We start from the raw sequence: 12,180 nt of genomic DNA on the forward strand, positions 1-12,180 counted from the left end.
CCCATTCAGTTTTTTTTCTCGACTTAATTATTGGTTAACACCAAAGTATTTCAAAATACTAATGGTGATCCACAGAAATTCCAATGCAATATATACTGGAAAAAAATTAAAGTACAACTGCAGAAAATATCATTTTTCAATGCATAAAGTGGCCTTATTTTTAGTAAATGGCTAGCTTTTATGCTATAATCTCTTCATAAGTGTAAAAATACATTAAATAATGGCAACACTAAAGTACTCTCCTGTTACTTCATTAAGAAGAAAAAGTACTCCACGTTTTTGTTATTGGTGTTCTGTTTTTAAAGAAAATAGATTGAGAAACTAGAAAAATAAAAAGTTTAAATTTTTTTGTTTGAGGCATAATTATACAACTTGTAATAGTGGTCTACCCTCCCTTTGAAATAAAAAGATTTCTTTAGTGCAGTTTTTATCCTGAAACCACAACTGAGCAATTTTCATCAAGTTTACTGATATCACTTAACCTCTCCCTGTCTCTATTAGGAAGTGGAAGAAGAAGAAAAAAATCATTTAACTCAAAAAAACACTAAAGTCTGATTTCACATCTACAAAACTGTTCCAATACAGTGATAGGGGAGAAATGAACAATCATTGAAAAACATCGTCATTTATAAACTACCTAGCCTTCATTAGTTATCAACTGTGAGGAAAACGAGAACATGAAGATTAAGGAAGAATGAAGGCAGAAGTAGTGTTATAGGAGGGGACCTCAATGTTGTCCCCCATCCGTTTGGAGATGGGGAGCATGGCAGCCAGAGTCAGCTCAGCATGAATGCTGTTCTCACTGGCTATGCACTCAAACAGCAACCATGAGTGAATCAGAAAGATTTCACTTGGTGGAAGCCTTTCCCACATGTGCTTGGTGGAGATCTAAACAAATCAGCAATAAAATACAAGAACAGAAAATAGACACTGTTGATCTTAGCATTAAATGGTTATTGTAAATGCACTCTACTATACCATCTTCCCATCTCTCTCCATGGTGTTGCTTTTTACCAGGTTATATATAGATCACCATCAAAATACATTCACAAATGTATCTTGTTTATTACCAACTAGAGAGATATTCCCTCTGAAACACACACTGAGTTTGATCTAGTACAGAACGATCCTTCATCACTATTCTTTTAAGCAAAGCATGTGTTGGTTGCCCATCCAAGTCACATTCTAATGCTCCCTGAATATTTTCGTTTCAACCATACAAAATTTATTCCTGCCTCCTAACCAGAAATGTGCCACCCTTGAATGAAAATAATAATTATATTCATTTTTCCTATATATTTCAACTTGGATAGGAAAATAGAGGAAAAAGAAGTGGGCTTTTTCCCTGAATTATTTTTCCCTGAAAACACACTTGTCTTGAGGTCTCACATTTGGTCTTACTTATAAAAGAGCTCACAAGCTCAGTGTCCCACAAGCCTCCCTTTTCCCAACCCCCTCGTTCCCCTTGTCCTGGGAAAAAGAGTAGGTTACATATAGTCACTGCCTGAAAGTGGGTTTTTAAAAGTACATGATAAAACCTGGATTCCTAGTGCACCTTCTATTACTGCTGGAAGGGAACAACTAGATGTTTCAATAGTGACCTTGGCACAGACTAGGTCACACTACTTTGCTGACACCCAAGTGCACAGGAGAGTAAAGATGAATCAGGAACAATTTTACACAGGCACAAGAACATTAACCACTAATAACCTTTTGAAAATGGCAGTAAGAATGGACCCATACACTTGGATTATTTCTTGAAGTAATTCTTGAAGTAACCATTATGAACACAAGAGAAACTAACGCATCCAACAGCTTAAGCTAGCTGGCATCTTTGCCCATTTCCTGCATTCTACAGCGTTCCTGAATGAGGAGACAACCTTCCCAGTCTCTACAGTCACGCCTTATGCATTCCAATCTCAAAAATAATCTGAAAGAGTAACCCTTTAGAGGAAAGAAGCTCAAATTCAGCTCATATTTTTGAAGAAAGTGTGGATATGCTGAGGAGAATGACAGACAGGGGCAGGCAGGTAGGTAGAGGGAGAGGGAGAGAGAATCTTAAGCAGACTCCACATGCAGCACAGAGCCAATACAGGGCCTGATCTCATCTCATGACCCTGAGATCATGACCTGAGCCGAAGTCAAGAGTCAGATGTTTAACTGACTGAGCCACCCAGGTGCACCAAGAAGATTTTTCTATTAAGCCTACTAAGAGACACAAACTTTCAAACAAAAAAATGATTCAAACCAAATTTTCTAGAACACCGTTGCTTTTCTAAGAGAAACTGCAATGGAAATGGCAGGCATAAGTAGATCTCTCAAATCTATACTCAGTAAGCAAACCAGCCCATGTGAAGGGGCAGTGATCACTTTCTTAACCCTTTAGCTCCATGGCTCCTAGCTAGGGATGATTTTACCCCATCAGGGTCCTTGGCAACATCAGAAGACATTTTTAACGGTCATAATTTCAGGGCAGGGAACATGGTGTTACTGGCATCTAGTGAGTAGAGTCCAGGGAAGCTACTAAACATTTTACAATGCACAAGAAAGACCCCCCAACAAGGAGTTATTGGGCCCAAAATGTTGATAGTCAGCGGTGCCACGGTTGAGTAATCTTGCTTTAGTAAATACAATTAAATCATCAGGGGTCCAAGACAACTATAAGTCTTAGGGTTAATAACTTCCTTGACGTTCTCTGCACATATTGTATTTCATGCACGTTAACACATCTGATGGTAAACATTATTCTGGTTCAATGGCTCTTTTCACCATCAGGATATCTTGCTTATTTCTCAGGGCTTTGTTCTGAGGTTGAGTTTTTGAATTCCCAAATCAACTTTTAGTTTTGAGTTTCAATAAACTGAACATACCCACACTTAACACTGGCTAATTTTTTGTAAAACTCGAACTCTTGAGTGAGATTTTTTTTTTTAGCATGGCTTTGTAAAGAATATAAAGAATAAAAAAAGAGAGAAAAATGTATTTCTTTAAACATTAAAACTTAGTCCAATGAGAAAAACTGTATCTCTATCTATGAGAACATGGTTAATATCTCCCCAAGACAAAACATTCATAAAATAATATGAATGTTCCAAGCAACGTATTCAGTGTGTTTCTAAATCAGCTAAACGCCTCTCTCCGGATTGTCATTGCTCAGAGGATATCCCATGCGCTTCACATAGGTCCTTCTACAAACAGTAAATCCAGTGCCTTGACCTCAAAGCTAAATACAGTAACTGACATGAAACGGATAAAAGTTATAGCAGAAGGAAAGAGAGTAAGAAGGGAGTGATGGAAAATAGGGCTTGGAGCATAGAAATTGTATAATTCTTACTACATTTAACTTAACGTTATCTACACCAGAGAAACCTCATCCACAGAACCCTCTTTAAACTACACACCTGAGGGCACCTGGGTGACTCAGTGGGTTAAAGCCTCTGAATTCGGCTCGGGTCATGATCTCAGAGCCTGGGATCGAGCCCCGCATCAGGCTCTCTGCTCAGCTGGCAGTCGGCTTCCTACCTTTCTCTCTGCCTGCCTCACTGCCTACTTGTGATCTCTGTCAAATAAATAAATAAAAATCTTTAAAAAAAAATAAAATATTGAATAAACTGCACACCTGAACTCAGGGACCCCAAGGCTACCTACACTCCTAACCACAGCCTGTTTTGCCAAGATGACACTCTTCTCAAGGAACGCATCCACCAGCTGGCCAGTGACCTGTGATATCCGTAGCCTGGAAAGACAAGGTAATTTGATCCATTCGGATTCTTCTCCTGGGAACCTCAACTGAGAGACACCATTTCCTGTTTGCATTGGGGCAGAAAGAAGTAATCATGTGGAATGTGACTGTCATATCTATGGCTGCACACCAAATTAATGACAGAGTCCTCTGAAAATCCTTAAAATAAAACACTTCATCTCACTTAGTCTGAAAGCATCTTTGCTCTTTGTTACTAAAGAAGCATTAACTGCATATAAAACGGGTGAATCAGATTAAGGTCTCTGGATGTACCCATGTCAATTTCCTGGTTTTAATATCGTATCACAGTTATGCAAAATGTTATCACGGGGGAAACTGGGTGACACAGGACCTCTCTGTACTGTTTTCCCCCACCCCTTCCTGTGAATCTCTATTTGTTTCAAAATAAAGTGTTTTTTAAAAAGCAAGTATTAAATTAAAAACAAATAAAAACACTTACCTATTTGTATTAGTTTCCTAGCACTACTATGACAAAGTCTCACAAACTAGGTAGCTTAAAACAACAGAGATTTATTGTCTCACAGGTCTGGAGGCTAAAAGTCCAAAATCAAGGTGTCCACAAAGCCACGATTCTATGAAAGTTGTAAGCAAACTTCCTTGCTTCTTCCAGCGTCTGGTGGCTTGCCAGCAATCTTTGGTTCTCTTTGCGTATACAGGCGTCACCCCAGCCCTCTGTTGTCTCGTGGCATTCTTCCTGGGTGTATCTGTCTTCACAGAGCCATCTTCTTCTAAGGATGTCATACTAGATTAGGGGCCCACCCTACTCCATTATGACCTCATCCTTCCTAAGTACATCATCTGCAACAACCTTATTCACAAATAAGGTCACATTCTGAGGTATTGGGGTTTAGGACTTCAAAATACTATGCTTGGGGGAAGGCACAATCCAACCTCTAACACTATCCCTTCAAATATTTAATTCTGGAGCTTACTATTGTTCACAATCGGAAACTTTTCCATTTATTCATTAAAAATATCTTTGAGGGGCATCTGGGTGGCTAGGTCGGTAAAGTGTCTGCCTTAGGCTAGGGTCATGATCTCAGAGTCCTGGGATGGAGCCCAGCATCAGTCTCTCTGCCTGGTGGGGAGTCTATCTCTCCCTCTCCTTCTGGGAGTATGCTCTTTCTCTCTCTCTCAAGTAAGTAAATAATGTCTTTTTAAAAAAAATCTTTGACCTCCAAATATATCAGTCATTGTGTTAGCTGCTGTAGACACAGAAATTACTCATATAAAGAGTCTAGCTCGGGGTTTTTTATCTTTATTCTACACACATCAAAAACAAAGGTTTCTGACATACTCCTTGAGGAATTCTTAGAGGTCAATCTTCATAGTCCAACTACAACTGCTCAGGTGTGTTCACCAAATGTCAGTCTATTATAATTCCCTGCAGCACATTTATATCTGGTGCTTTCTTGCTCATTTGCTAATTTATTTGTTAGATCCTGCTCCACCACTAAAATGTAAGCTTTTTGAGGACAAGGTCCTTATCAGTCTTTCTTCTTCCAATATATCCCAATAAGCTAGAAAAGTTCTTGACCTAATAGGCACTCAATTAATTGTTTGAAAATTAATGTGCAACAAAAGAACATTCATTGAGTATCTGTATGTCAGACTATCTATATAATCCCTTTCTATCAACATATGACAACCCTACCAAGTAGATCCTGGACCTCTAACATACACCTCAAATTGAGGCTTCAAGAAATTTTTTTTTAAGTTTTTATTTATTTATTTAATGGACAGAGATCACAAGAAGGCAGAGAGGCAGGCAGAGAGAGAGGAAGGGAAGCAGGCTCCCTGCTGAGCAGAGAGCCCGATGCAGGGCTCGATCCCAGGACCCTGAGATCATGACCTGAGCCGAAGGCAGAGGCTTTAACCCACTGAGCCACCCATGCACCCCTAGGCTTCAAGAAATTTTGACATAACCATCCTGACACACAAGTATGGGAAGAAGGAGTCAAATGAGGCATGATGACAACTTTAAACCAATTATAGCCCAATTCTGCAACTGTGGTTATTCTTATGCTCCTACATCCCATTGAGAATGCTCAGTGTCCTGTACTTGGGAAATCATCCCATTTAATATTCCGGAAATACATTTCAGTTTAGTGTCTAGAGATAAAATCCAAACCAGATAGAATCTCCATGCTTGAAATAGAAATCATTGGAGAGATGTTTGGATTTAAATATAAAATATATTTGGCTTTCATCTAATCATAAAATCAGAAGACTGAATAAAACCTCTAGTGGCCAGTAACAACAAACCACCACAGTTCAAGCATTCCAAATATGTGGGGTATTTGAAATCAAAGGCTAATTTCATTTCAAATGTGTGTAATTGATCCAAGAAATGGCAATTCAAAATCTAAGCATTAAAGTAAGAATAACTTGAGCCACTTGAAAAGACTTTCAATATGATTCAAACTTTTAATTTTCACAGATACTATTTCATAAAAGTAATTTTCATATAAGGCTTTATTTTTATTAAACTGAATGTTTCATCCTAGAAAGACTCAAAAACCAAATTTCTTAATGTTATTCTTGAAATAATACCTTCTGACTTGCTGTATTACTGGAAGTAAATCATACATGTATGTATATTGCTATACATTCATACACACACACACACACACACACACACACACACATATCTCTTCATATAATGATATATGCATACATGATGGGTTTTTTACCTAACCAAATTTGAGACCAATAAAAATATGTCATGACAGAAATGGGACAGAAATAACCTGGTAAGAAAGAAGGAATTTGAGCCTAACTGCTCTGGAAACTTTATACATATTCTATATTTCAAAAGAAAATTGTAATTGATCTTCCAAAGAAAAAAGAAAACTCTAAAACTCTTCTACCCCTTTCTCCTAAACAGATATTTTCCTATAATACAAAACCTGTGACCAACTTACTCCTGTCAAAATTTTAATAAGATGTTTATACCAGCTGCAAATCCAGAAATCTTGATACTGCTACCTTTCTACTGCTATCCTTCATGCCTCTGATATATGCAAACACATGGTTGATAAAACAGAAGGTTCTCAAATATAACCAGCTAGACTATTCCAAAGATATTACATATTACATATGTATGTGTGTATATGTATATACATACTATATATATACAAATATACATACTATACACACACATATGTATATATATATACACACACACATATTAAACTCCAGGTAGTAGCTGTGTTAAACTTCAGTGTTTTACAAATTTAATCTTTTTGACTGACTCCTGTCATAAGACTTGATTCTTTGGGATTGCTAACATTTTGAAAATAACCCATCATTTATACTTAATTATAAACTACTTTTTTTCAAAGATACAGCCCCACCTTGTTATTGGTCTTTCAATTATTATTGATCCACTAGAGTATATGATGACAGTGTGAAGTATTTTTCATACACAAAATCCAAATTTAAAGCGATAATGAATCTAGAGACTTATCCCACAGTCATCTCATAGGTAGTATTAGTGAGGCAAGGGAAGATAGCGACTTACCCAATACCACCTAGAACTCTGGTAGGAAATCTATGATACAAAGCAAACATTTGCAAATACACTCCAAAATCTGCAGGCTAAGTGAGGGTCATGCATAAGCATGAAGCAATAGAAATGTAACAACTGGGAAACATCTAGGTTTCCCTAAAGTGTGGCCACCTAGTAAACAAAGTAGGCAGGGGTGAGCTTCAGAGAGAAGGTGATCATAAACAAATGCAATTTGCAGAAGAAATAAGCTAAGAAAGGGGATATATAAGGTTTAAGGGCACAAAAACAAAACAAACAACAACAACAACAAAATAAAAGTCTCCCAGCAGAAGGGAAACAGAAAGAACTAAAGATATAAGAGGACATCACTAAAAACACTTCTCCTGAGCAAGAAATCCCAAACCCAATTTCGATGATAATTCCAGATAAGAGGACCAGTCTATGCCCATCTTTTTACATTTTGAAAACAAAGAAATCCAGTTTTGAAGAGAATTTTTTACTTACCAAACCTGCTATTGGTGTGGATAATCTATTGATCTTCTTAATGACACCAGGTTTAAGTTTATTAATCAAACTGAAAGTAAATAAAGAAATAACATATGCAATTACAAGAATGTCAGTATCATTTTAGTATTCTTTTTAACATTTTCAAAAATCATGTATACCACCAGTCCATCCCCCATATGTGATTCAGAGCCAAGAGCCCAACAAAAGGCAAACGACCGGGAAAACAAGTTAAGTAACAGAGTAAAAAGAACATCACTGGAGGCGCCTGGGTGGCTCAGTCATTAAGCATCTGCCTTCGGCTCAGGTCATGATCTTGGGTTCCTGGGATTGAACCCGGAATCAGGCTCTCTGTTCAGCAGGGAGCCTGCTTCCCCCTTCTCTCTCTGCCTGCCTCTCTGCTTACTTGTGATCTCTCTCTCTCTGTCAAATAAATAAATAAAATCTTTAAAAAAAAAAAAAAAGGGAACATCACCCCAAACAACAGTGAGTGTCCTCTAAGACCTTATAGAAACTGCTATACTCAAAGCCATGTCCCTAAAAATAGTTTCACATTTGTTAAATGTAGAATTTGATTCTGTTCCAAGAGCCAGTTTAAGAATCTCTTTCATTATAATCTAGTTCTCTTGTGCCTAATAATAATTTTTTCTATTAATCATTTTCATTAATTTTTTTCTCACACTGATCTGTATTTTAAAAGGTAACTTCAAACCACATTATTTTTCCAGACTTGTTTACTGAAGTATAGTTGACATATAATATTAGATTAGTTTCAGGTGTATAGCATAGTGGTTGGACATTTACATATGTTATGAAATGATCATTATAAATCTAGTTACCATCTGTCATCATACAAAGTTTAATATTATTGGCTATATTCCCTATGACTGTATAATATATGTGACTATATTCCTGTATTCCCTTTACATCTCCATGACTTACTTATTTTCTTACCAGAGTTTGTACGTCTTAATCCCACTTGACCCGTTCTGCCCACCCACTCCCCTCTGGCAACTACCAGGTTGTTCTCTGTATTTATGAGTCTATTTCTGTTTGTTTTGGTTTTTAGATCCTACATGTAAATGAAATCATATGGTATTTGCCTTTCTCCATCTGACTTATTTCAATTAGCATAATATTCCCTAGATCTATCTGTGGGTACAAAAGACAACTGTAATTTGCCAGATAGAAAGGAAGCAGTAGAACTCATCCCAACAGCCCGCTCGTTCCTACTGGTAACTCACACAAATACGTGACTGATCACTTTGTTACCCTAACGGAATGACTGCCTAAAAATTAAATGTACCAAAACTCCCCCCAAAGGGGCACTGAACACATTTAAGTTGCTGACGGATCTGCAAAGATATCTGTAAGTTCCTACATTCCTGAACACAAGAAAAGAAGCCACCTTTGAAGACTGTACCTTAGAGTACCATTCTTGGCTCTAAATCCAGTTATTGTGAACTCTGTGTTTTTTGTTGCTGTTCACTGAAACAGTGCTAAGCCTTGGAGACATTTAATACTATAGTAATGCTTTTCTACTAATGCTAGCGTGGTTAATTAATTATTAGTCCCTGTCAGAAAGCAGTAATTTAAAACAGTGATTTTCCTATTCAGTAAACTAGCTACAAAAAGCAATTCTTTATTCTGTAGACAGAGCTCCAAAAAGAAAGCAAATACAGGAGAGAGAACCAAACATTTTTAATTTACTGGTCTCCTCTTCACAATGGGCAACAGGAAAAAAAAAATCTGACACTTGTGGAATGTCACTCCTTCAACATTCCAGAGATTTATATACACACTTGAATGTGCTAAAAATAAAGAAGACAAAAGTCTCAATTTAATAGCCTTCAGAATGTTGTTCAGCAGGATTTCAAAATTACAAAATGATGGCTTACAAAGATTTAGTCTGGTGAACAAAAGATTTTTTTTCTGTTTTCATAGGTTTTTCACACAAAGATCTTTAGACAACTTAACATAAATAATAAAATTCCCCTCTCAACCAAGCATTTCCTAGAATTATTACTCTCTGATTCCTAATTTCTTATTTGTGCACTGAAAGCCAGGTGAGAAGGAAGACTTTCTCCCTTAATAGCTGAATTATTTTTCTTTAATGGCTCGCTGAGGAGCTAGAAAAAATTTGAGGTTTCTAAAAAATTACAGTTGCAAATTAATTCTAGTCGTTCTCTATTTACCACGTATGCAATGCTTCTAAATAATTAGAAGCACTAATAACTGGAACATTACTTAACAGCAACATTATTCTAGCATAGTATAAATCAAGAAATTCATGGAGTTGTTGACCACTAGCTTGGCAGTGACTTTCCTACTGTAACTTGGATCTTAAAATGTAATCTTCCAGGGCTCCTGGATGGCGTTAAGCGGTAAGCAGGGTAAGTGCCTGCCTTTGGCTCAGGTCATGATCCCAGGCTCCCTACTCTTTGGGGAGCCTGCTTCTCCCTCTCCCTCTGCCCCGCCCTGCTCTCACATGCACTCTCTCTGACCCTCACTCTCTCAAATAAATAAATAAAATGTTTTTAAAAAGTGTAATCTTTCAATGACATAAAAAGTTGGAGACTAAAATGAGCTGGGCCAACTTATCAAATGTGAGGAAAGTGTGGCATTGGTTGTCTTTACGGGAGGAAGAATGTCATAAATTCCTCCTCCACCCATTTGAGTCACTGATGACTTTGGCCAGATCACTCAATTTACCTGCTTACTTCACTTATCATTTTCTATTATAGTAATGGTAATACCAAGAGCATTAAAAAAAAAACACATACTTTCTGGAATGAATAATAACACAGCGTACACTCAATCGAGTCAGCAAAAGGAAGGGATTGAAGGAAGTAAAGGAACCAGCACAGATAAGTGATGTTTCCCCAAAAATGACTCGACTCCTCCCTCATCAGAATGTTCCACAATTATTACCTAGAAGCAACATACACACAGCGGATTGGCTTCCTTCTCGACTCTGGAGCCTCCTAGTCCATGTACAAACACAGAAATAACCACAAGGCAAAAACAACCCCCTGCATAACACACAAAACTATCCTGTAAAAGTTGTGTCACTAGAGGAAAATGTTGTTTTACTTTGTCAAATGTTTAAGTGGTAGCAGGTCTAAGCACTAGAGTGGGGAGAAAATGCCATATGGTTTTGGCAAATACTGAACATCCAATCAAATTATGAATCATGAATAATTATCTTCACATACAATTAAAGGAAATCTTTTTAGGGTATTTCTTCTAGAGAGGAAAATGATTTCATAAAATTTAAGCTTCTGTGAAATTTAAGGATATCTAAAAAAAAATAGGGGCACAGTCTTACACTGAATAAAACACAAGTGCGACACAAGGGAGATATTACTCTCTTTTATAAATAGAACTTCTTTGCATAATAAGGGTTCTTCAATTACATATGTGGAATTCGTAAAGGGAACACTCACTTGAGGTCACTGGCTCTATTCAAAAATCATATAACATGATAACCTTCCAGAAGCCTCTGTGCACAAGGAAGTGGAGGCAGTGAAGGGACCATTTTATCTGCCTGCAAACCCGCCATTCCTCTAATCCTATGTATAATTATACTTTGATTCCCCCAAGCCTTCCCTTAGGCCATGGCATAAACCTAGTTATGTGCTTTGTTAGCACATCAGAGGTTTGCTCTTTTGGTAAGATTAAAACCAAAACAGAAAACACCTAGTCATTTGCTCTCCCCGTGGTAGACCACACGGGCAAAAGCCTGCAAACCCTCTCCTTCAGCTCATTCGGGCATTCTTGTCTGCTTCCTTTTCTTCTTCTCTCCAAAACCTCCTGCCCACTTCCTCCAACGGAGCTGAGTTACATAACATGCTAGAAGGCTCCCTCTGTTCCAAAACCTTGTCACCAGTGAATGTGTCCTCACTTTAAATATAACTCAGAGGTGACACTCCAAGAAAACTGTACATGAAGTTTAGTGTAACATCTAGCTCAGTTATAAATGGTTTCAATGAGCTTTAGAATTTGGTGCTTAGTCTCCAGAAACGAGTTCCAAACGCCACACTTCATTTCCCCTTTATTGGAAAGCTCTTCAGCAGGAACACCTTTCAATTCCCTATTTCCAAAGATCTTTTCCAAATATCCTGGAGACCTGTGCTTCAAAGAGCACATCAGTACATGGAGAGTGAACTTTCTAACCTATGAATAATTTGGTCAGTCAGTCACACATACATATTTCTATTATCTTTCTGCTGACTACGTTTTCTAAATACATATCCTCACGTTAGTCAAATTTTCCTATTGGTAACCACATTCGTTAAAAACATAATGAAGACAATTTATATTTCCTTACACATTAAAGAACAATTACTTTGGTTTTATCTGTTATTTAGCACATCTTCATCTGTCTGGTTTTCTTCTAGAT

The 12,180-nt window shown here is 37.3% G+C and overlaps 1 protein-coding gene across 16 annotated transcripts in view; it reads right to left on the reverse strand.

The window, feature by feature from the left end:
* Positions 1 to 12,180, reverse strand: part of LMO7 (LIM domain 7) — a 203,393-nt gene that overhangs the window by 105,166 nt on the left and 86,047 nt on the right. For all 16 annotated transcript variants that reach the window (XM_032864229.1, XM_032864228.1, XM_032864226.1 and 13 more), the window contains exon 4: positions 7,779 to 7,848. In XM_032864229.1, the coding sequence (XP_032720120.1) occupies positions 7,779 to 7,848 (70 nt within the window). The remainder of the gene's footprint in view (positions 1 to 7,778; positions 7,849 to 12,180) is intronic.

The sequence above is a fragment of the Lontra canadensis genome, unplaced genomic scaffold, assembly GCF_010015895.1.
Source record: "Lontra canadensis isolate GAN:19392208 unplaced genomic scaffold, GSC_riverotter_1.0 scaffold26, whole genome shotgun sequence".
In the NCBI taxonomy this organism is placed as follows: domain Eukaryota; kingdom Metazoa; phylum Chordata; class Mammalia; order Carnivora; family Mustelidae; genus Lontra; species Lontra canadensis.